Genomic DNA, 26423 nt, shown 5'->3' with positions numbered 1-26423 from the left:
GACCCCCAGGGTCTGTATCTCCTTGGCGATGGCACTCCAAGTGCCCTTTTTCAGATGGGCGCTGACCTGCAGGAAAATATGCATAGAAAAAAGGGATTAGTTAAACCGTCCGGACAGTTATACTCATGTCCCACAATATCCTTCCCATCCCCTTATGCACATACATTGACCACTAGACATGCAGCACTCTGCCCAGGACCCCTCAGCCCCCCCCACACGAGGCTTACACACATATCAATCCATACATTCATGGCCCACGCATCATGCTCACAGTGTACTCACCTGTTTGTCTGGAGGACCATAGAGGAAAGTATACTGGGGTAGGACCCCATCCACGAGTCTCTCCAACTTCTCCGAAGGGAAGGCGGGGGCCCTTTCCCCAGAGACTTGATCCATTGTCGCTTCCAGACACAGGTCACAGCAGCACTTGCAGTATAGGTCCTCTACCGTCGAAGGTCAGGTAGCAAGTGATTGAACAGATAGAAAATGGCGGTCACGTCCATGGTGGTGTGTACCGTCACCGCCAGCATACATCGCCATTGGCTCCTGGAACCCACAGGACCCAATGATAACAAATCCGAAGTTGCACGGTGGACATCGACTGCCGACCGCAATGACACACAACGCCTGGAGAATTACCTCATTTCCGATTGTCTCTCGTCAGAGGTCAGGCAGCCGCCATTTCAAGGGGGGACAGGGCATGACACCTAACTGCGTCACAGCAGACATTGGCACATCAACTGACTTTCGACTTCACATACTGTTTCTATAAAGGAAGAAAATCATTTTTATTGTCAATGTGTGAATATGACCCTCTGCTCACCGTTGTACACCGTAGTGTTCAACCGCTGAGGATGAATAGGAGATGGAGACATCACCCAGTGTACAGACCCGTGGTGGACCTAGCGACTTTGGAGGACAGGCACATTATCTACAGACTTGATCGGGCCACAATACAAGAACTGTGTGCCCAATTGGAGCCAGTCCTTCCAAACAACAGTGGCCATAGCATCAGGGATGTCTCAGCCAATGCTCTCCAACGTGTTGACTGGAGTGTTGTCTGCCCTGCTGAAACACATGCGCAGCTACATCATATTCCCCCAGGTGGAGGATTTGGCCACAGTGATGGCTGGCTTTTATGCCCTGGGACACATCCCTAACATCATTGGTGCCATTGATGGTACACATGTAGCATTTGTCCCACCCCGGGGAAATGAACAAGTGTTCAGGAATAGCTTTTACTCCTTGAATGTGCAGATGGTGTGTTTGGTGAACCAGTACATCTCCCATGTGAATGCCAAGTATCCTGGCTCTGTGCATGATGCGTTCATCTTGAGGAATAGCAGCATTCCATATGTGATGTCTCAATTCCAAAGGCACTGGGTGTGGCTAATAGGTGAGCCCATGGTCCCCACCCAGTATATGTTGGTGTATGGGTATGAGGTTGTTCCTAAGGGTGAGTGTGTTGCTAACAGGTATCCCTCGATATTTGCAGGTGACTCTGGTTACCCTAACCTCTCATGGCTACTGACCCTAGTGAGGAATTCCAGGAAAAGGGCAGAGGAACGTTACAATGAGGCACATGGGTGAACAAGGAGGATAATTGAAAGAACGTTTGACCTCCTGAAGGCCATGTTCAGGTGCCTCCATCTGACAGGTGGATCCCTGTACTACTCACCCAAGAAGGTCTGCCAGATCATCGTTGCATGTTTTACAACCTGGCCTTAAGACACCAGGTGCCTTTTCTGCAGGAGGATGAGCCTGGAGATGGTCTTGTGGCAGCGGTGGAGCCTGTGGACAGTGACGAAGAGGAGGCAGAGGATGAAGATGTGGACAACAGATGTTCTCTCATTCAATAGTACTTCCAGTGACACACAGGTAAAGACACTGTAACTTCACTTTACATTGCAGTTTTGTGTTAGACATTGGACATGTCAGCCTTATTTCCCTATGTATATGGCCACTTACCGTACCCTTTGGCTTCTCTATTTTCAGTTCTCTGGGGCGCACTCTTGCTCCTGGTGTGTTTACTGCTTCCCACTACAGGTCATACCAGTGTATATATAACTGTACTTATGGATTGAAATGCTAACAGCTTGTTAAACTAATATATATTGCAAACATTGACAGACTCCATACTTGTATTTGTTCAAGGGTGTTTATTTAAGTGCTAAGGAGGGAGATGTGCAATGGGCTGGGGTGGTGATGGTGGAGGAATGTCCAGATAGAGTCCAGTCTCTTTGTATCACAGGTGCATTGTCCAAGGGGGCATAGGAAGGGAGCAATGGCAGTTCAAGGTAGACAGGGTGACATAGTGGGACACAAGGGTGACATTCAGGAGAGTTTTATTTTCTGGCGGAGGTCTTGGAAATGTTCTCTGTCTTCTGCCTGGATCGCAGGGACCGTTTGCGGGGTGGTCCTCCTTCTGTAGGGGGTGGGGTGCTGTGGCCTGTTTGTCCTGTGGCGGGGCCTCCTGTCCACTAGTGCCGGCGGAGGTGGAGGGCTAATCTTTGGTGTGGCTAGTGTCAGGGGCCTGTTGGTGTGCCACTGCCTCCCTCATGGTGTTGGCCATGTCAGCCAGCATCCCTGCAATGGTGACCAGGATGGTGTGGATGTGTTGGAGGTCCTCCCTGATTCACAGGTGCTGTCCCTCCTGCAGCCAGTGGGTCTCCTGCAACTTGCCCAGTATCTGGCCCAAGGTCTCCTGGGAATGGTGGCATGCTCCCAGGATCCCTGCAAGTGCCTCGTGGAGAGTGGGTTCCCTGGGCCTGTCGTCCCCCATTTGCACAGAAGTCCTCCTAGCTTCCCTGTTGTCCTGTGCCTCTGTCCCCTGAACGGTGTGCCCACTGCCACTGACCCCAGGTCCCTGATCGTTCTTTGTTTGTGGGGTTGCCTGGGGTCCCTGTAGTGGTGGACACACTGCTGATTGACGTGTCCTGGGGACAGTGGTATAAGCCCACTGGGTGGGTGCGTTGCTGGTGTTTCCTCAGGGGGGAGGCTCTGTGGTAGTATGGGACTGTGGCAGGGTAACCAAATGTCCAGAGGTCCCTGATGGGCCAGGTTGGTCATCGTGATCCAGGCGTGCAAAGCTGCTGTCATCACTGTGGGCCTCTTCTGGGGGGGAATGGATGTTGGTGCACCTCCTCTCCGGTGACCTTGAGTGGGGGTCCTGTGGGGATGTAAATGCAGTGTTAATGTATCTGCGTGTGCCATCTTGTGCATGGGTGTGTTTCCTTGTATGGGTGTGATTGCCCTGTCAGCTTGCCTTGTGTGAGTGGTGATTTTGTGGGCTAGGTGATTCTCTCTCATGTGCATGCTCTAGTGATGGGTGTCCATGCAGGTCTGTGATGGATGTCCATGCATTGGTGTGGCATGCATGCCTTGGTTTTGGGATGGGTGGGTTGTGATAGTGGGGTATATGTGAGGTGGTGGAGTGATGGGGGGAGGGTAGGTGTAGGAGTTTGTGATAGCATGCAAGTAGGGTGGGGGATATATTAGTAAAGATTTTACTTACCAGAGTCCAGTCCTCCTGCTGCTCCTGCGAGGCCCTCAGGATGCATGATTGCCAAGACTTGCTCCTCCCATGTTGTTAGTTGTGGGGGAGAAGGTGGGGGTCCACCGCCAGTCCTCTGTATGGATACCTAGGGGGTCATTCCGACTCAGGCGGGAAGCAGTTGCCGCCCGCCTGACGGGAACCGCCATTTGCCCGCTACGCTACGCGACCAAAATAGCGCTGCCCCCATTCTAACCTTCCCGCTGGGCCGGCGGGCGCTAACCATGTTAGCGCCCGCCGGCCCAGTGGGAAGGCGGCCTGCAACACAGAAGCCGGCTCCGAATGGAGCCGGCGGTGTTGCGGGCGTGCGACGGGTGCAGTTGCACCCGTCGCGCTTTTCACTGTCTGCTAAGCAGACAGTGAAAAGCTTCATGGGGCCCTGTTAGGGGGCCCCTGCACTGCCCATGCGGGAAACCGCCGGCCCCAATTTTCTGACCGCGGCTTTACCGCCGCGGTCAGAATGGGCTTGGGAGCACCGCCAGCCTGTTGGCGGTGCTTCTGTCATTCGCGACCCTGGCGGTCAAAGACCGCCAGGGTCAGAATGACCCCCCTAGTGTCTTGCAACCACGGAATGCACCTTCCCCCGTAGGTCATTCCACCTCTTCCTGATGTCATCACTTGTTCTGGGGTGCTGTCCCATGGCGTTGACACTGTCCATGACTCTCTGCCATAGCTCTAACTTCCTAGCAATGGATGTCTGCTGCACCTGTGATCCGAATAGCTGTGGCTCTACCCGGATGATTTCCTTCACCATGACCCTTAGCTCCTCCTCTGAAAACCTGGGGTGTCTTTGGGGTGCCATGGAAGTGGTGTGAGTGTATGTGGGAGGGTTTGTGGGGTGATGTGTTGTGGTGTGTGCTGTGAGGTGCGTGGATGGTGTATGGGTGATGGTGTTCTGTGGCTCAGATTGAGTGGATGCTCCTGGCTTGTCTCTCTCTGAGTTAGCAATCTTTTTTCTCGTTAAAAGGGTTGTGGGTAATGTGAGTGTGTGTTTTATAGTGGCCTGAGTGTGTGGGTGTGGTGTGTGTATGTGTGTCAGGTGTGTGTAGTTTGAATTGTCCAATGTGGTATAGTTTTGTTAGTGTGTGTGTATTTTGAGGGTGGAGGTGTGTACCGGCAATGGTTTACCACAGTTGAAAGACCGCTGCAGAGATATGTGGGTCCTGATACTGTGGGTGTATTTCTGTTGGCGTAACGGTGTGGGTTTTGGTACCGCCAGTTTATCACTGACCTTTGGTCAGGTGGACTTGTGTGGGTGTCTGTAAAGTGGCGGATTTCACTGTGTGGGTCACAATACCTGTAGGGATATACTGCCGCGGTCACGGTAAGTTGGCGGCTGTCAGCACGGCGGTAGGCGGCATTTACCGCCAATGTTGTAATGAGGGCCTTAGTGTTACAAAAAGAAAGGCACTTTATTTTTAGTGACACAATGCCAAAAATACCTTAGAGACTATACTCCCTTAGGAGATAAGTAATACACACAGTATATACACTACAATGCAGAAATGGCTGGAAAAACAGTTAGAAAACATAGAATACAGTGCAAATAGTGAAAGTCACAATAGATTGCAATGGGATAAAATAGTGGAATGCGAAAGTCGGTTTCCTACTTAGGCAAGAATACTGTGTAGAGACTGCAAGATATCAACAATGGATTCCTGGACCTGATGACCTGTGGAAGAAAAGGACCAAGTCCAAGAAGCACTGAAGAGCCCAGGTAGAGCAGGAGCCCCTGCTAACCCGGATGAAAGTGCAAAAGAAGAACCACTGGTGGGAAGACAAAGTCAGTTATGCACCCAAGAAGACAGATGCGGGTTCCTGGTTGGTGCAGAAGATGTCCCACGCTGGATGGATGATTGCAGTCTGATTTGCGTTGCTGGATTGCGCCAACACTCCTTGGCACACGCAAAGCTCGCACTTAGCAGAAAATGGTGCTGCCAAGGACCAGGAGGGACCTGGTGGCCTCTACCTAGGTGGAGAGACAGAGGGAGCTCTCAACAACACAGAGAGGCCTCAGAAGACCAGGCAGCATGCACAGAAGTCCCACAGCACAGGGACAAAGGAGGTAAAAGTGTAGGCCCATGCAGCATGACACAAAGGGATCCCACGCTGATGGAGAACCACTCAGGAAGCTGTGCGTCGCAGGATGAAGTACTGTGGGCCTAAGCTGTGCTCTGCATGGAGAACTTCTTTGATGGTCTCACACAAGCCTTGGCAACTGCAAGTCACACGGTGCAAGGGGAATTGGCTAGCTACACTGGTAAGCACCTATCAGGGGAGGGTTCTGTCGTCACCTGCTGGCACTGGCCACACAGATGCTCCCAAAGTGCCCTATCACATTGGAATCCAAGATGGCAAAACCCAGGGACACTCTGCAGGAGCGCTGGGCACCACCCATGGGGTGGTGATGAACAGGGGAGTGGTCACTACCCTTTCCTTGGTCCAGTGTCATGCCACAGCAGGGACTGGGGGTCCCTGAACCGGTGTAGACTAGATTATACAAGGAGGACACCATCTGTGCCCTTTAAAGCATTTTCAGAGGCTCTGGGAGGCTATCCCTCCCATTACTTTAACACATATTTCCAAAGGGAGAGAGTATAACACCCCTCTCCCAAAGGAAATGCTTTGTCTGCCTTCCTGGACTTGAGCTGCTCAAGCAACTGGAGGGCAGAAACCTGTCTGTGAGGTGGCAGCAGCTGGGGCTGCCTGGAAAACCTCAGAAGGCTGGAATCAGCAGTAATGGGGGTCCACTGTGGAGCGCACAGAGTGCATGGAATTTTTAAACCAATACTAGATTCAGTTTTGGGGTATCATTCCCAGATGTTAGACACCTTACATGGCCACGTTCAGAGTTACATTGTGAAGCTGGACATAGGTATTGCATCCCCGCATTCACGAAGTCCAGGAAAATTTCCCGGGACATCGTGGAGGCACCGCTGCTGGTGCAGGGTTGCCCTCACACACAGGTACTTTGCACCCAGCCTTCAGGGAAAGAAGGCTAGACATATACGTGACATCTAAGTGACCTAATTAGTGTGAATGGCTGTGAAATGGTGCATGCACCACTTCACACAGGCTGCTATGGCAGTCCTGTAGAAGCCTCTGCATGGGCTCCCTACACGTGGCAAAAGTAATGCTGCAGGGCATAGGGATCCACAGAAACCCTAATGCCCTGGGTAGCTAAGTACCACATACTGGGGACTTAAAAGCGGGAACCAGTATGCCAATTTGGGATAAAATACTGGGTTACCAGTATGTAGTGACAAATTTGGGAAAAAAGGGAGCATAAGCACTGGGGTACTGGTTAGCAGGATCCCAGTGACCCTCTTAAGCATACTGAAAACCAGTCAAACATACTGACAAACAGGCCAAAAAGCATAGGCACTGAGCTCCTGGCTAGCAGGATCCCAGTGACACAGTCAAATACACTGATAAACAGGCCAGAAATAAGGGCAACAATGTGAGAAAGAGGCTTCTTTCTCGCAACATCATGTGCCCAACTTTACACCATGGTGTACAGGAAATGTCTGCATAGTGGTAGGCAGCCTGTTTAGGCACCAGCACTGAGTACGAAAGCAGCCAAGCCATGACTTAGTAGATATTTCTCTGAAATGCTATCGCTCCCTCGTGTAACAGAGCATTGCAACTTCGAATGGCAAGTGAATGGGAATTAATGAATGAGAGTGTGAGTGTAAATACATGAATATAACTGAGCTTGAATGAGAACCTGGTAATAATTATTGCCTTAAAGAGGCACCCTAAGCCAAATTCTGGCACTGGAATACTGGAGGCATTTCTTTTTATAATGAGGGCACATCAGAGGTTATACTTGGCATTGAGTGACACGCATGACAAAAGGCTTGCACTGGCATTCTGGATGTAGGTCTTGGAATGCGGGCAACTCTAGAATGCTGCTTGCACTGTCATATTGGAGGAAACGCTTGCCATAAGGGGCACATGTGGCAAAACACTGGTCCTTGCACACTTTAGGTAACTTGTTGCATAAGTGAGGACAACAGTGGTATATGGAGGGGGTATACAAGAGAGGGACAAACATGGTAAAATACTGACTCTGACATACTAAAGATTTTTTTTTTTTTACTTCAAGGTCACTCATGTTCTATGAATGGTACTGTTTGTAAAATCATGGCAGTGGCATAATATATGTAATTATTGGACTAAATGGGTATTTGTGGCATACAGGGCTCTACCATGAACATATGCTGGACCAGGCACAATGGAGGTGTTGATCTATGGGGACGGCACCAACACATTTTGGAAATAAATGGGCGCAACTTGTGGGGATCATCAGGTTAAAGTGCCCTGGCACACCATGAAAGATTTGAATAATTGATTAATGATTTTCAAAGCTTGTGGCTTTTTTAAATGACCTTATGTGAAACATTGTATTAAAATGCAATATAATGTCCCATTTTTCAAAATTTGCTTTGGGGGACACACCCTCCCTTGGAGCCCTCCCTAGAAGATGTCATACTCACTTGTTTCACTCACTAAAATTCAGGATAAGCATTATGGACCACCCCTTTCAAAAATTCCTAGCCATCACTCCAAGAACTAAAGGTAAACAGTATCTTGATGAGCTTTGTTTACTTTCTGCAGCTTCCACTAGGATTATCATATTACACGTTAAGGTTTTGTAAAATTAAGAAATTCTACAGCACTATATGCTTTCTTCTGATGAAAATAAAAAAATGAACTAAAAAACAAACATATGTTTTATTATAATGAATGCATGAAAAATAAAGTGTTTGGATGAAACTTTCACCTCTGCGCTACATTGGAGTGATAGTGCATTGCAAGCCAAAATGCATTAACAGTAAGTAGCTACTTATGCCAAAAAATATAGTTCACATTCAAAATTCTACTATTGTGTTTTTTAATGCTTTGTCGCCCTATGATTTAACACATTTCTCATCACAGTATACATAGGGGAACTATTCAATCTTGACAGTTTGTGGTATGAAAAGTAGTGCGTTTTGTGGTATTGTACCCTCTTTAGAGGAACACACATTTTTTTCATGTAATACTAGTTGGAAGCACGTAATGACCCCCTGCAAAAGACATCAGCACCGTAAACACAGTAATGCAGGTGGTACCTAAAACAAACATTTTTCTCTCCTGTGTTATTATAATAACCTATCTCATTTATTATGGGGCCTCAGCAATGTAAATGATTGTGATATAATCATGGTTAAGGCCATATGACATCATTGCCTAAGAATATTGAAGGTCAAAGATCATTTGGTGTGTTATTAACGTTATGTGTGTGTAGGAGGCTGGCCTTGTTTGTAGTAGGTATCTTAGGTACATACACCTTATACCAGGTCCAGTTATCCCAAATTAGTGAAATGTAGTAGTGTTCTAGGAGCTTAGGCTGATAGAGGTAGCTGTAGCAGAGCAGCTTAGGCTGAACTAGGAGACATGCAAAGCTCCTGCAATACCACTATAGTTACAGAGTACTTATACACAATAAAAGACAATACTCAGTGTTACCAAAAATAAAGGTGCTTTATTTTAGTGACACAATACCAAAAATACCTCAGAGGCAATACTCCTTCTGGAGGTAAGTATTATACACAATATATCCACTAGACACCAAAATAGGTAAGTAAATAGTCATAGGATAGTGCAAACAATAGAAAATACCATAGAATGCAATAGGAAGAAATAGGTCTAGGGGCAACACAAACCATATACTAAGAAAGTGGAATGTCAATCACAAATTCCCCCCTACACAAGTGTAGTTTGTAGAGAATCACTGGGAGAGTAAGAAAACCACAAAGGTGAGTAAAATACCCCACCCCAAAGCCCAGGAAAGTACGAGTAAAGTACTGCAAGTTCCCTTAGGGAACACTACAAGTCGTGATTAGAGTTCTTGCAAGAACCAGCAAGACTGCAAGCAACAAATGGTGGATTCCTGGACCTGAAGACCTGTAAAAAGAGGAGAACAAGTCCAGAAGTCACAGAAGATTCCAGGAAGGACAGGAGCCCCTGCCAACCTGGAAGATGGTGCAAAAGAGGATTTTCCGGTTGGAAGAAATCTGCAGAAGAGCACCAATTAAGATGGCTGCGGGTTCCTGCATGATACAAAGGATGTCCCATGTGGAGATGTTGGATGCAGGCGAGTTGCAGTGCTTGATTCGTCAAACAAGCCTTCGTTCAAGCAATGTCACAGATTCCATCAAAATGGCACTGCCTGGACCCAGGAGGAATCTGGGGCCTCAACTCAGACTGAGGAGGCAGAGGGGGCTCCCAACACTGTAGGCAATCCACAGATGACCAGGCAGCACCCACAGAGGTCCCAGGACACCGGGACAAAAAAGGTGCAAATTGTGGTTTCTGCAGTCCTACAAAAGAAGGTCCCACACCGCCGGAGAACAGCACAGTGAGTTGAAGGTCGCAGGATAGAGTGCTGAGGACCTGGATCAGGGTGTGCAGGAAGGACTCTTGCAAATAGTGCACAGAGGCCTCAGGAGGTAAAGATGAAACAGTGCACAGGGGTATTGTCGCAAACGGGGAAGGCAAGCTCTTACCTGCTCCAAATTTGGACAGCAGGACCTTAGGACAGTCTGTGTCGAAGGGGTCCACCACCTGTGTTCCAAGGAGCATGCTCGTCACCAGGAGAGGAGTCCAAGAGAACCAAGGGTGACCTCACACTTAGTAACTTTGCACCTAGCCTTCAGTAAATGAAGGTTAGACATATAGGTGACTTATAAAGTTACTTAAGTGCAGTGAAAATGGCTGTGAAATAATGTGTGCACTATTTCACGCAGGCTGCAGTGGCAATCCTGTGAAAGGGTTTGCCTGAGCTCCATATGGGTGGCAAAAGAAATGGTACAGCCCATAAGGATCTCCTGGAACCTCAGCGCCCTGGGTCTCTAGGTACCATATACTAGGGACTTATAAGGGATGCCCAGTGTGCCAGCTGGAATTGGTAAATGAACTTACTAAACTATAGTGACTAATGTGATAGCAGAGAGAGCATAAGCACTGAGGTTCTGGTTAGCAGAGCCCCAGTGACACATTTAAGCACTACTGACAACACACACATAGGCCACAAACTATGAGCACTGGGGTCCCCGCAAGCAGGATCCCAGTGAGACAGGCAAAGCACACTGACCTATAGGGTTTTCACTATGAGCACTGGGGTCCTGGCTAGCAGGATCCCAGTGACACAGTAAAAACACACTGACACACACTCACAAACAGGCCAAACATGGGGTTAACCATGCTACAAAGAGGCTACTTTCTCACAGTGTGGGTGATGTCAATTCTGCTACCCTCAGCAGCCACCATGATAAAAACGTGAATTAGTTCAATATTCACAAAACAAAATACATGCAATGGAGAAGGATGAACTACTTGAATTTGTATTGCTGTATGTACTGGCGGCCTGACATGATGCTTCCAAGACTGTTAGCGAGTACCTGTTAAATTGAGGCATAGAGGTACCCATTTTCTTAACAATAATCAAGAGGTATGGGTGCCTACTGTTCATTTCCTAGGAACTTGTGGAACTTTCAAATGAACAGGTTCTTATGACAGTGTAAATAATATGGCACCAATGGAGTACTTTTTACTTTTATAATGTATAAATCACCCAAGAATGATTTTTAAGTCTTCTTTACTAACTATGCGTTTGACTGGTGCCTATTACTCGTTTCAAGATCAACATTTTTTTTATGGAGATTACTTAGAGATGAGGAGAGACCACCATTTTCGTTAAGTGTGACACATTGCTGGCAGCTTTAAAAGAAATTGCAAAAACAAATAGTTTTAAAGTGCACCCAGAGTGACTATGTTTACTTTAAAACTGTTTGTTTTGTACATTGTTCTTAAATTGTGACAGGCAGCAGGAAACACTGTAGGAGGACACCAGGCATCAGTCACTGTCTGGTGCTCCAGCAGCCTTTGAAACTACACCTCTGCTTCAGCATATGGACACTGCAATACCCTATATGCCCCTCCTTGCAGCACCCAAAAAACACCGTCCTGGGTGGGGCTTATGGGGGGCAGAAATGTGAGAAATGTTGCATACCCCTCACCCAACTCAGGATCCCACGTATGGGCAGGGAATTACGTATCACTCTCCAGGTCTGCATTCAACAAATTCCACTGGGCAGAATCAAAACTGGGCCCCAGCATCAAAACCAGCCCCAACCTTCTGAGAGACTACCAGGCGCCCTACACAATCAATCTGGGCCAATTTGGAGTCCTCTTCAATTTTCAATTCAGCATGCTGACCCAGAAACACTTGCACATGTCTTTGTGTTAGTTATGTGTATAGTCTTGATCCAGGACTTCAAGTTACTTCAAGTTGGTTTAAAGAGAAGTGGGCAAAACACAACATCCCAAATCAATTTAAAATATAAAGCAAATTGTAAGAAGAAAGAGAAACCAATACAATAAAAATCCAACATGTAGAACAAGAGTTGTTTTGTTTATTTGAGTTACAAATAGCACAAAAAATCACTAAGCATCAACAACGGGCACCTGGTTGAGTTACATCAGATTGAAGTCACAAGTTAAGACCAAACACAATGGGCCAAATGTAGGGTACATGAACTAGGTCGGTCCCGGTGGAAAGTGTATCTTCTAACTTAGAAAGTTTTCTAGAGACAAAGTGGTAGTCGATAAGGTATTGGCAGGGCAAGCTGCAAGCTGGATATATAGTGGGGCTTAACAACAATGGAGTGTTGGAAAGCAGGGTTCTGGTGGGGTCATCAACAAAGACGGGGAAGCTCAGAGCAGCCAAAGTCTGAAGTCAGTGCAAGGGAGGCCTAAACATCAGTCAGATGTAGCTCAGTTTCAGGAAAGCCATCTTTTTCTGAACGTAAAACTTTTTTCCGGAAATCAGGAGGGCAAGTTGGATCTGACTAGCAATTCGACACCCATGGTTTAGACTTGACAGCAGCGGCCCTGGTCTTCCACTGGTTCTTTGGAAAAAAGTTGGCTAAATGTATTTAAACCCTTCTTCTTGACCCTGGGGCGATAGGACTGGATTGTAACACCAGTTGAAGGTCTAGACCCCATTGGGACTCATTTCCACAGAGGCAAGCATCGGGGCTAAGGGCAGGTCCAGTTAGGACTGCTCAGCTGGGTAGTTGCAGGGAAGACGCCTCTAGAAGCTGTTTGTGTCCCTGAACCTCACAAAGGAGGTCAGTCAACTGACCCTTGGTGTCACTTCTGGAGTCCTAGGTTCAAGACAAGCAGATCCAGTATTCCTTCAGGACTCATACTGTAGGGCAGCCCTTCTGCTGATTGTTCACAGGTCCAGAAATGTTCTGAGGAGGGCACTATGGATGCCACATCTATGCTAATTACCTGCTTGTGGTTGGGGAAACGCCTAGCCAGTCACTACCCCATCGGGTAAAAGTTCCCATTTGTGACCCTATCCGCTTTTTAAGCACTTCCAGTTTGTTTTACTATAAACAATCTGTTAGAAATGGGGTCTTTGGTTGACAGTCAGGTTACCCCCTGTTCAAGCAAGGACCCTCACTCTAGTCAGGGTAAAAGAGAATCACCCTCAGCTAACCCCTGCTTACCCCCTTCGTAGCTTGGTAGAGCAGTAGGCTTAACTTCAGAGTGCTAGGTGTAAAGTATTTGTACCAACACACACAGTAACTTAATTAAAACACTACAAAATGACACAACACCAGTTTAGAAAAATAGTAAATATTTATATAAACAAAACAAGACCAAAACGACAAAAATCCAACATACACAAGTCAAGTTATGAATTTTTAAAGATTAAACTCAAAAATAGTGCTTAGAAGCAAAAATGCTTCGATGAGATGTTAATATGGCGTCGTGACGGAGTCGTTCCCAACAAGCCGACACCAGCGGCGCCGGACACAGAGTCGTGTAGACCCCCAAGTACAGTACCTTTGGTGAAGAGTGAAAACAAGCCGATGCGCGAAGTCGGGAATCGTGGCGTCTGTGCGAAACGTTGAATCCGTGCACTTCAAGCGGCGGTCACGACGTGGTGCGGCGACTTCCACGGAGTCGCGGACTTCAGTGGGGCAGCTGCGGCGTCGGGCCTTTGAAGAGCGTCGCGTTCCAGCGAAGGTCACGGCGTCAGGTGCAGGCGGCGTTACCGGATTCAGCAGCGGTGTCGGTCCTAAGTCGTCCGAAGTCGATTTCCTTGGATTCCACCAGCTTTTCTTTCAAGGGCCCAGGGACTGGATAGGGCACCACTTGTCAGAGCAGGAGTCTCTCCAGATACTCCAGGTGCTGGCAGAGAGAAGTCTTTGCTGTCCCTGAGACTTCAAACAACAGGAGGCAAGCTCTAAATCAAGCCCTTGGAGATTTCTTCACAAGATGGAAGGCACACAAAGTCCAGTCTTTGCCCTCTTACTCTGGCAGAAGCAGCACTGCAGGAAAGCTCCACAAAGCACAGTCACAGGCAGGGCAGCACTTCTTCCTCAGCTATCAGCTCTTCTCCAGGCAGAGGTTCCTCTTGGTTCCAGAAGTGTTTCTAAAGTCTGTAGATTTGGGTGCCCTTCTTATACCCATTTTAGTCTTTGAAGTCACCTTTCTTCAAAGGGGACTCACACCTACTTGTGAAATCCTGCCTTGCCCAGGCAAGGCATCAGACACACAGCAGGGGGTTGGAGCCGGCATTGTGAGAGGCAGGCACAGTCCTTTCAGATGAGAGTGACCACTCCACCCCTCCCTCCTAGCAGAGATGGCTAATCAGGAAATGCAGGTTACACCCCAGCCCCCTTTGTGTCACTGTCTAGTGCGAGGTGAAAAACAACCCAGCTGTCAAACTGACCCAGACAGGGAATCCACAAACAAGGCAGAGTCACAAAATGGTTTAAGCAAGAAAATGCTCACTTTCTAAAAGTGGCATTTTCAAACGCACAATCTCAAAATCAACTTTACTAAAAGATGTATTTTTAAATTGTGAGTTCAGGGACCCCAAACTCCACATGTCCATCTACTCTCTAGGGGAATCTACGCTTTAATCATATTTAAAGGTAGCCCCCATATTATCTTATGAGAGAGACAGTCCTTGCAACAGTGAAAAATGAATTTACCAATATTTCACTGTCAGGACATATAAACCACATTACTATATGTCCTACCTTAACCATACACTGCACCCTGCCAATGGGGCTACCTAGGGCCTACCTTAGGGGTGCCTTACATGTAAGAAAAGGGAAGGTTTAGGCCTGGCAAGTGGGTACACTTGCCAAAGTCGAATTTACAGAGTAAAAATACACACACAGACACTGCAGTGGCAAGTCTGAGACATGATTACAGGGTTACTTGTGTGGGTGGCACAACCAGTGCTGCAGGCCCACTAGTAACATTTGATTTACAGGCCCTGGGCACCTCTAGTGCACTTTACTAGGGACTTAACAGTAAAACAAATATGCCAATCACAGAGAACCAATTACGTACATATTTTAAACAGGAGCCCTTGCACTTTAGCACTTGTTAGCAGCGGTAAAGTGCCCAGAGTAACAAAAACAGTAAAATCAGAGTCCAGCACACATCAACAACCTGGGGAACAGAGGCAAAAAGTTAAGGGAGACCACGCCAAGGATGAAAAGTCTAACATGTGTCCCCTCCAGCTAAAAGTGGGGAGCAACTACCCAACCTCATGGGAGTTCTCATCACTAAGGCGGAAGAACCTGGACAGACCATCAGCATTGGCGTGCTCTGTACCAGGACGGTATTCCACCGTAAAGTCCATCCTCTGTAGGGAAATGGACCACCTCAACAGTTTTCGATTCTCACCCCACATCTGCATTAACCATCTGAGGGACCTGTGGTCGGTCTGAACTCGGAAGTGAGTCCCAAACAAGTAGGGTCTTAGCTTCTTCAGTGCCAGACCACAGCAAACGCTTCACGTTCTATGGCACTCCACCTACGTTCCCTGGGTAATAACCTCCTGCTAATGAAGGCTACAGGTTGATCTAGGCCCTCTTCATTAAGCTGTGAGAGTACTGCTTCAATACCATGCTCTGAAGCGTCTGTTTGCACAACAAACTCCTTGGAGTAGTCAGGTGCCTTCAGCACAGGTGCTGTGCACATGGCAGCCTTCAGGGCATCAAAAGCGCTCTGGCAAGCCTCTGTCCAGATCACTTTCTTGGGTTGCTTCTTAGAAGTCAACTCAGTTAAGGGGGTAACAATGGTACCATATCCCTTAACAAACCTCCTGTAATATCCTGTGAGACCTAAAAAGGCTCCCACTTCAGTCTGGGTCTTGGGAGGATTCCAAGCCAGAATCGTGTCAATCTTAGGCTGTAGGGGTGCCACCTGGCCACTCCCCACCTGGTGTCCTAAGAACACCACAGAACACTGCCCTAGTTGGCACTTGCTCGCCTTAATAGTGAGGCCTGCCTTCTGCAGGGCCTTTAACACTCTCCAGAGGTGTTGCAGGTGTTCCTCCCATGTGGAACTAAACACAGCAATGTCATCCAGGTAGGCGGCACTGAACTCATCCAGTCCTGCCAACACCTGGTTGACCAACCTCTGAAAGGTGGCAGGGGCATTCTTCATCCCAAAGGGCATCACGTTGAAGTGGAAGTGCCCATCTGGGGTAGAAAATGCTGACCTCTCCTTTGCCCCCACAGTTAAGGCAATCTGCCAGTACCCAGATGTTAAATCAAACGTACTGAGGTACTTGGCAGCTCCTAACCGATCAATGAGCTCATCAGCTCGGGGGATGGGGTGTGCGTCAGTCTTGCTGACCGCATTGAGACCCCGGTAGTCCACACAGAACCTAAGTTCTGGAGTGGCACCAGGAGCAGCAGCCTTTGGGACCAATACCACTGGGCTGGCCCAAGGACTGCTGGAGTGCTCAATAACCCCTAGGGTTAACATTTTGGAGACTTCCTCCTTAATGCAAGCCCTGACCCTGTCAGTCACTCTGTAAACCTTATGTTTAACAGGTGTACTGTCCCCAGTGTCCACATCATGTGTGCACAGGTGTGTGACTCCTGGGATCAGGGAAAACAGCTAGGCGAACTGTCCCAACACGTGGCGACAGTCCCTCTGCTGTTCCTCAGTCAGGGAGGGGGAGAGGATCACTCCCTCCACAGACCCATCTTTCTCTCCTGCAGACAGGAGGTCAGGAAGAGGCTCACTCTCTTCCTCCACCCCGTCATCTGTCACTAGGAGCATGGATAGCTCAGTTCGCTCAAAGTGTGGCTTGAGGCGGTTGACATGTAGGACCCCCAAAGGGTTCCTGGGGGATTGCAAGTCTACCAGATAGGTGACCTCGCTCTTTCTTTCCACCACCTCAAAAGGCCCAGTCCACTTATCTTGGAGAGCCCTAGGCTCCACTGATGCCATGACCCACACTTTTTGTCCAGGCTGAAACTCAACCAGAGTGGCATTCTGGTCGTACCACCGTTTTCATATCCTCCTGGCTTGCTTCCAGGTTCTCCTGAGCGAGACTCCTGAAGCGGGCAGTCTGGTTTCTTAGTGCCAGCATGTAGCTAAATACATCCTGGGGTGGTTTACTAGGAGCTTTCTCCAAAGCCTCCTTCACCAGACTGAGCGGTCCCCTCACAGGGTGGCCATAGATGAGCTCAAAGGGGCTAAAGCCAAGTCTCTTTTGAGGCACCTCCCTGTAAGCGAACAGAAGGCATGGCAAGAGGACGTCCCATTTACGCCTCAAGGGCTCTGACAGGTCCTGAATCATGCCTTTCAAGGTGCGGTGGAATCTCTCAACCAGACCATTACTTTGGGGGTGGTAAGGTGTGGTGAACTTGTACGTTACCCCACACACCTTCCACAGAGACTTCATATAAGTGGATATGAAGTTTGTACCTCTATCGGATACCACTTCCTTGGGGAACCCCATGCGGGTAAAAACTCCCATCAAGGCACGTCCCACCACGGGGGCAGTGACCGCCCTTAGAGGAATGGCTTCTGGGTACCGAGTGGCATGGTCCACCAAGACCAGGATGAACCTGTTGCCCATGGCTGTCTTGGGATCCAGAGGCCACACAATGTCAATTCCTACCCTTTCAAAGGGAGTACTGACTACAGGTAAAGGTTGGAGGGGAGCTTTGCATTTCCCCCCACTCTTGCCACTTGCCTGACAAGTCTGACAAGACCTACAATAAGCAGCTGACTGCTTGTGCATCAAGGGCCAGTAAAAGTGGGATACAAGCCTCTTATAGGTCTTGTCCTGCCCTAGATGTCCTGCCAAAGGCACATCATGAGCCAAACCCAGTAGGAAGGCCCTGAAGCACTGGGGTACCACCAGCATACGAGCTGACCCAGGCTCAGGAACCTTAGGCTCACTATACAGGAGGCCATCCTCCCAATATATCAGGTGAGTACCTGGCGCCTCGCCAGCCGCCTGGTCTGCAGCCTGCTGCCGCAGCCCATCAAGAGTAGGGCACTCCTTCTGCGCTGTGAAGAATGCTTCCTTGGTGGGTCCCCCTTCCTGCTGCCACTGTGACAGCTCAGGGACCTCCCCCAGTTCAGCCACCTGCTCCCCTGTAGGTTCCGGGGCGTCACCCTCAGGCTCCGCCTCCTCCCGGACCGTGGGAACCTCGGGGGCCGGTTTCCCACTATTTCAGGCTCCAGGGGCTCTTGACTACCCTGATTGGCTGCCATAGACCGGGTGGATACACATACCCACCCAGGCAGACCCAACATCTCCAAGTGAGACCTGTGTTCCACCTCCTTCCAAGGGGAATCCTCCAGGTCGTTACCTAGCAAACAATCAACAGGCATGGTTGGACTCACAGCTACTTTCCAGGAACCTGAGAACCCCCCCATTCAAAGGGAACCTGCGTCACTCTGCAGAGGCGCTCAGAGTTGTCTACCGCAACTACTTGGTGAAGTACCCGGGGATCAATCTGCTCTTCAGACACCAGGTGACTCCTCACTGTAGTCACACTGGCTCCTGTGTCTCTCAGAGCCTCCACCCTCTGTCCATTGATGGTCACCCATTGCCTGAACTTCTTAGTGTTATCAGGCACTAGGTTTCTCTGGACCATCTCACTGTCCCCTAGTGAGACAAGGGTCATTTCTGCTGGTTCCCACCCACCTGAAACCAACTCCTCCCCAAGCGCTACACTGGCCAAACCCTGGGACGGTGCACCAGTGGGTGCCGGTGTACTTTTGGGGCATTAGGGGTCCCCCCTCACATGACCTACCTGGTCACATGCATAGCACTTACGTGGGGGACCACCTGCCATTGGCTTCCCTTTGGACAACCATGGCTTCTTTTCACTGGGGGGTTGGGAATCCTTACCCTGGGAATCAGTTTGGGGCCCTTTAGAGAACTCCCCCTGTTTGCCCTTACTCCCCCCTTTCTTCTGAGAGGGACCCTGCCCACCCTTGGCGTGGTCTCTCCCATACCTCTTTTGGACCCTGGTGTTCTCCCAGCGGTCCGCTTCCTGTGCAAGCTTCCTGGGGTCAGTCAGCTTGCTGTCAATGAGGTGCTGGCGCAGCTCTGGAAAACATAAACTGTACAAGTGCTCCCAAGCAATTAAATTGTAAAGCCCCTCATACGTGTTTACCTTACTGCCCTTCACCCAACCATCCAGTGACCTGCAAAAAGAATCAACACATTCCAACCATGTTTGGGATTCCTTTCTCTTGTAGGATCTAAACTTCTCCTTGTACTGCTCAGGGGTGAGACCATACCGGGTGAGTAAGGCCACCTTCATGACAGGGTAGGTGAGATCCTGAGCATCCCCTAAGGCTGTCAGTGTGTCCCTACCCTCTGCCTCAAAATGCTTCCACAGGGCTGCCCCCCAATGAGCTTCAGGGACCAGGTTCATGTGGAGAGCTGACTCATAACCCTTGAACCACAAGTAGATATCATCCTCCCTCTTATAATCCCTCACAAGGTCTTTTGGGATGTGTACCCTTCTCTCAGGCTGCACTGTAGGATTGCTGCCACCATCTCTACTGGACTGGCTTCTATGATCCATCTCTCTCAAGCTAAGCTCATGAGCCATTGCTAACTTCCTCTCCTCAAGGGCTAGCCTCCTCTGCTCCAATTGGTACTCCCTTTCTGCCTGTCTGTCCTGTAACTCCTCAGGTGTCAGACCCTTGGATGAGACACTGCTACCTGCCCTGGATACCTTCTCCCTGGACATAACAGGCCCACCCACAATACCATTGTGTACTGAACACTCTTCCTCATCCTCCTCATCTCCCTCATCCTCTGTGTGCCCTTCAGTGCTCTTGGCTGTCACCCAGGCCCTCAGCGCCTTTTGCAGCTCCTCCTTCCTGGATGAGCTCTTAATGGGACAGTCAAAACTTTTACAGAACTTCTTCAACTGAGCTTTGGTATAACTCTCCAATTTCTCAAGGTCAAAGTCAGCTCCAACTGATGCATCTCCAAGTATAGACATGATGAAAGGTAAAAAGAGTGCAAAGTTCCAAATGCAGAAACAAGTTCCCAAATGAAGTTCCAGAAAAGTCAACCACAGGATCAGCGAAAAAAGAAACTGAATGCAGAGCAAAAACAGTCCAAATAGAAAAAAACTAAAATCACCAGACTAGTAGTATGTGGTCACGTAGTGGTCTGAATTCAAACAGTAGTGTACACTTAATTACTGTATGTCAAGTACAAATACAAGTCCAAATCCCAACCGCTGATCACCATTGTTAGAAATGGGGTCTTTGGTTGACAGTCAGGTTACCCCCTGTTCAAGCAAGGACCCTCACTCTAGTCAGGGTAAAAGAGAATCACCCTCAGCTAACCCCTGCTTACCCCCTTGGTAGCTTGGCAGAGCAGTAGGCTTAACTTCAGAGTGCTAGGTGTAAAGTATTTGTACCAACACACACAGTAACTTAATGAAAACACTACAAAATGACACAACACCAGTTTAGAAAAATAGGAAATATTTATATAAACAAAACAAGACCAGAACGACAAAAATCCAACACAAGATGGAAGGCACACAAAGTCCAGTCTTTGCCCTCTTACTCTGGCAGAAGCAGCACTGCAGGAAAGCTCCACAAAGCACAGTCACAGGCAGGGCAGCACTTCTTCCTCAGCTATCAGCTCTTCTCCAGGCAGAGGTTCCTCTTGGTTCCAGAAGTGTTTCTAAAGTCTGTAGATTTGGGTGCCCTTCTTATACCCATTTTAGTCTTTGAAGTCACCTTTCTTCAAAGGGGACTCACACCTACTTGTGAAATCCTGCCTTGCCCAGGCAAGGCATCAGACACACTGCAGGGGGTTGGAGCCGGCATTGTCAGCGGCAGGCACAGTCCTTTCAGATGAGAGTGACCACTCCACCCCTCTCTCCTAGCAGAGATGGCTAATCAGGAAATGCAGGTTACACCCCAGCCCCCTTTGTGTCACTGTCTAGTGCGAGGTGAAAAACAACCCAACTGTCAAACTGACCCAGACAGGGAATCGACAAACAAGGCAGAGTCACAAAATGGTTTAAGCAAGAAAATGCTCACTTTCTAAAAGTGGCATTTTCAAACGCACAATCTCAAAATCAACTTTACTAAAAGATGTATTTTTAAATTGTGAGTTCAGGGACCCCAAACTCCACATGTCCATCTACTCTCTAGGGGAATCTACGCTTTAATCATATTTAAAGGTAGCCCCCATATTATCCTATGAGAGAGACAGTCCTTGCAACAGTGAAAAACGAATTTAACAATATTTCACTGTCAGGACATATAAACCACATTACTATATGTCCTACCTTAACCATACACTGCACCCTGCCCTTGGGGCTACCTAGGGCCTACCTTAGGGGTGCCTTACATGTAAGAAAAGGGAAGGTTTAGGCCTGGCAAGTGGGTACACTTGCCAAGTCGAATTTACAGAGTAAAAATACACACACAGACACTGCAGTGGCAGGTCTGAGACATAATTACAGGGTTACTAGTGTGGGTGGCACAACCAGTGCTGCAAGCCCACTAGTAACATTTGATTTACAGGCCCTGGGCACCTCTAGTGCACTTTACTAGGGACTTAACAGTAAAACAAATATGCCAATCATGGAGAACCAATTACGTACATATTTTAAACAGGAGCCCTTGCACTTTAGCACTGGTTAGCAGCGGTAAAGTGCCCAGAGTAACAAAAACAGTAAAATCAGAGTCCAGCACACATCAACAACCTGGGGAACAGAGGCAAAAAGTTAAGGGAGACCACGCCAAGGATGAAAAGTCTAACACAATCCCACAGTGCTATTCTGCTCAACATGGTAGGATCATTTTTCCTCTGTTCAGAGCTCCTTTGCTTATCTTAGAGTTGTGAGCAGGAAACTTAGCAAAACTTGCTCTGTGGTCACCCTAAACTGGTTCAGTAAGAAGCTCCACTTCCACTGGGCTTCTGGTTAAGTGGACAAAGGAAGGGGCAGATCCAGGTGATAGCTACATCTCCATGTGACAGGGTAGGCTCTTTGAGGTTAATTGAGTTCTTGGACACAGCCCAATTGGTCATCCTGCCAGAGGAACAGAACACCTCCCAAACCCTTTATCTCAGCTCTGGGAACACGCTCACACCTCATCAGGAAGCTACTCAGCTTCTGGGTGACAGTTGGTATTTCTTGCCAATAGGCTTCTAGAGGCTTCAGTCAGCAGCAGATAACCTTTTTAAAAGTACTTGTTCACAAATATTGATTACAAATTCAACTGTACCAATGAATTGGGCTTCCAATACGTAATTTATTAAGTCTAAGTATGAACACTGCAGCTGCTTCATAAGTGTAAATAGTGAATATTAAATGTAACATTGCAGCCCAATGATTTCCTGTGTAACAGCTACCCATGTTACAGTGAAAATAGCTCTGAAAGCTTTTTCACTGAAAAGACATATTAAACATTAAACATGTATATGCTCAACTTTAAAATACCATGCATCCTGCCTTATGGGCACGTAAGGTCAACTTAGGGGTGACAATGATATTTAGAAGGAGGGTTTAGGTCTGACAAAAGGGGGTATTTTGACAGGTTGAATATGCAGAGTGAACCTGCACTGCTAGGCTTCTGGTGGCAAACTTGCCGTCATGTGTACATTTGTCCACTATAGTGAGTGGCACATTTAGTGCTGCAGTAAACTTGTGACATTTAAATACAGGCCCTTGATACACTGTGGTATCATATAATAGGGGATCTTAGATAAGTTAAATATGACAGTCGTCGGGTGCCAATTTCATCATGTTGAAAGAGGGAGCACAGCCAGCAAAAACAGTCAAGTCAATATTCCTGGGTGAACCACTCAAACGATGGTGTTTTCCAACAAGCACACACCACGGACTGTGGCTGCACATTCCTAAGTGTTAAGTGCTTTTAACTACAAACCATCCATTCTCCATTTTCTTCATCAGATGTTTCTAAGATCCAGAAATAAATTCCAAATTTGCTGTGATGCCAAGCACAGCAAAGGACTACTGATCCGTAAGTACTTAACAACCAATGTGTTTTCCCAAATATCTTTAAGGTATGTCTTTCGAGCATACCCCTTCACTTAGTGCCAGAAATATAGGGTAGTGGTTATGATTAATAATTATTTTCATCACCTTGAGCCTGGCTTTTTACCCCACTGCATGTCTAGCAGCTTCTATACATTTCTTCAGTATCGACTTTGAAGATGTTGAAATCATTATTTCAGTTAAACACAGGCTTATGTTCTGTTGCTTTCTTTATTCCCTCAGACAAATGATCATAAATGCCAGTGAAGAAGGAAATGAGCTTGAGCTTGTCCAAGACTTTATTATCATGGGATTTAAAGGGCTTTCAGGAAGGCAGAGCATCTTCTTTGTCATTTTTCTGCTCATCTACCTCCTTACAGTGGCAGCTAATGGTACCATAATTGGATTGGCGTGGATCGACCAGCGTCTTCACACACCTATGTACTTCTTCTTGGGCAACTATTCATTTCTAGAGATGGTGTATGTAACAACAACTGTTCCTAAACTTTTGGAGATATTTTTGTCTGATAACCATGCCATTTCATTTTCAGCCTGCGTTACTCAGTTATTCATGTTCAGCATTCTTGGTATTGCTGAATGTTTCTTCTTAGCGATCATGTCATTTGATAGGTATTTAGCCATCTGTTACCCTCTTCATTATGTCACCATCATGAATTTCAAATTAGGCATCTACCTGGTATTAGGTTGCTGGATGCTTGGTGTCCTTTTTGCATTTTTCCCCATATTTATGATTGCATCTTTGCCATTTTGTGGCCCCAAGAAAGTTGATCATTTTCTATGTGAAGCAACCCCCGTGTTAAAACTCTCATGTTCTGATACAACTGTCTTAAAAACAGTCTTGTCTATCTTTGCATGCATCGTGATATTCACGTCATTTACCTTCATCATGGTTTCTTATACTTATGTCATAATCGCCATCTACAAGATGCCCTCTAGAAGAGGCAAGCAGAAGGCCTTTTCCACGTGTTCCTCGCACCTCACGGTGGTCGTCATTTTTTTTCTAACTGCCAGTGTGATGTATGTCAGTCCCTCCGAAAAGGATATTCTTCGGAACCAAGTAGCAGCTGTGTGTTACAGCATCATAACTCCATGCCTCAATCCTTTCATCTACAGCCTGCGGAACAAGGACATGAAAGAAGCCCTGAGGAGCGTGGTGAACAGGACTAGAGGTTGGCCTATGCATGCGAGCATTGTTAAAGTAGTGTTCCGAGAAGAGAAAGCAACGAAGTGACTACCAGATGGACATGAACATGTGCCTCTTCAAATGATAATGGATTCATAAAAGAGGATTTAGTATCGTTTCAATTTTCCAAGGAAAAGTCTGCCATGGAAAATGCCCTGTAAAGATTCAAGAAATCACTCCCCACTGAGATGAAGGAAAACATTGGAATAAACAATTATGTTTTTTACTGTTGTTTCTAAGTCAGTACAGCTAGTCTATCAAAAGAAAATATGCTCCTCACAATTATTGGCGTAGATTCATTGTAAATGCTTTGTAATAGGCATTTTGAAAGGCAGTGATTACAAACCTTGAAAATTTACTGAGCTGTACACATGCTCTCCTAACTCTAAAACAGCTTATCCCTTTGCCTCTATGGTGCTGGGATTCAGTTAAGCTCAAACAGAGAGAACATCTTTAGGCAATGAAGTTTTAGTTTCCTGGAACGGATACAAAATTTTACGAATACTTCACGCCACCTGTACAACTGCAAACTTACATTTCTGCAGTGTTTCAGTGAGTGGAAAAATGAAGGTTGTTCACTTGGCTTATCATGTGATTAAACACGTTTTTCAGTATTTTTAATTTGTTGATAAAGTGTTTTAATACTCAATTGAATGGGGCAATTTGAATGTACTATTAAAGTAATGGCGTTGATATATCACAGCAATAAAAATAACATGTAAAATAATTTTTAAAAACCGATCATTTAAATGTGTAATGCCTTAAATTTTTTAAAGTTCATGTGTAATGACAGTTAATCAAACAGCTTCAAATATGTTTTTATGACTGACAGTTCTTCTTCTTTAATACTTTATTCGGTTCACAAAAACCATAAAAGACACACAATAAATACATAAGTACAAAATTCTTGGCACTGGATTGGCAAAGTAACATTATTAGTGCAGCTTTCGAATTCTAAAAGCACCATATATATAATTTAACACAGCCTGTATCATCTTTACATCACCCAGATTATGTAAGTGCAAAAAAGCAAGGCGGCTAGTTCTAATGCTTATAGACAGAAAAATAAGCCGTAGAAACCTTTTTCTTGAGGTGTCATAAAAAGTGCAAAAGAGTATAAAGTGAATAGTGCTTTGAGATGTTTTTCCATCACAGCTACAAGGTGGAAGATTCTTAAACCAGGTCCCGCCAATAGGAAATGCTACCAGATGGTGTATTAAATTCAAACGTGACCTGGTAAGTAGGAACCTTTGTAGTTAGTAATGCCCAAATATAACTTTGGATGTAATTGCAGGGACTGTATCCTCTCCTGATCTTTATCTGTCCCTGTATTTTGCTTTGAGTCATATATTTGGTTCCAATACATTTCCTTTACCCTTTTAATGTCCAGCTTTGACAAATAATTCCGGTTTAAGGAAAAACTCCCCCAATCCAAGGGAAAAGAGAAAAGATTGGACATATCTGAGCCAGGGTATGTCGAGTGATCGAGATAGTAAGAGACAATCCTGGATCACCGTTCTACATAAGTGGGCTTCAGGTTTTAACCAGATTTTTAACCATAGCCATACAGGTTGAAGCTTTATGTAATCAGATATACCTCTAAAGCCCACTTCTTCATGACAAAATGCTACTGAAGTTGATTGCGGGACTGCCAGTAACCTCCTTAGGAACTTATTTTCCACAGCCTGGAGGCTCGAGCATTCAGCATGACCTTAGACCCCTGCTCCAAATGTCACAATGGAAAGACATTTGCTAATAAAAACAGTCACCATCTCTTTTACAAGTTTCTGTCCCAACTTTTAAAAAAATCTAAAAACGACATCTATAGCTCTTTGGAATTGTGTTGAGCGTATATTTACAAAAAAATTCCAATTAAAATCAACATCAATGGGGATCCCCAAGTACGTTAAAAATGGGATCTTGAGTATTTCTTCCCCTTCCATTATATATTTTTTAGTTTTTGCTAACTTTGGCCCACTCTTCATCACAAATGACTTTGATCTATTGGTTTTAAGGCCGAGGTTTCCCATAAATGTATTAAAAGCATTCAGTAAAATTTGAAGACCATTCGCTGTCCTTGAAATAAGTACGGCATCATCCGCATACAAAAGTACTGGGATCGGTGAATTGTTAAGAATTGGCAAATCCTTCCCCATTTCACATAAGAACTTCTCTAGCCCATTTATATAAAGAATGAAAAGAAAGGGGGCCAGCACACAACCCTGCCTAACCCCCTTTATTGAGGGGAAATTCTCTGTCAAATCCCCCTCCTGAGAGT

General features: G+C 46.8%; 1 protein-coding gene across 1 annotated transcript in view; it reads left to right on the top strand.

The window, feature by feature from the left end:
• Positions 1–24193, top strand: part of LOC138301537 (olfactory receptor 6M1-like) — a 41642-nt gene extending 17449 nt beyond the window's left edge. The window contains exon 2 of the mRNA XM_069242053.1: positions 23185–24193. Within this exon, the coding sequence (XP_069098154.1) occupies positions 23185–24193 (1009 nt within the window). The remainder of the gene's footprint in view (positions 1–23184) is intronic.
• Positions 24194–26423: the final 2230 nt, after the last annotated feature.

This window comes from Pleurodeles waltl, chromosome 6 (assembly GCF_031143425.1).
Source record: "Pleurodeles waltl isolate 20211129_DDA chromosome 6, aPleWal1.hap1.20221129, whole genome shotgun sequence".
NCBI classification, from domain to species: Eukaryota; Metazoa; Chordata; class Amphibia; order Caudata; family Salamandridae; genus Pleurodeles; species Pleurodeles waltl.
This window is presented reverse-complemented; position numbering and strand designations above follow the sequence as displayed.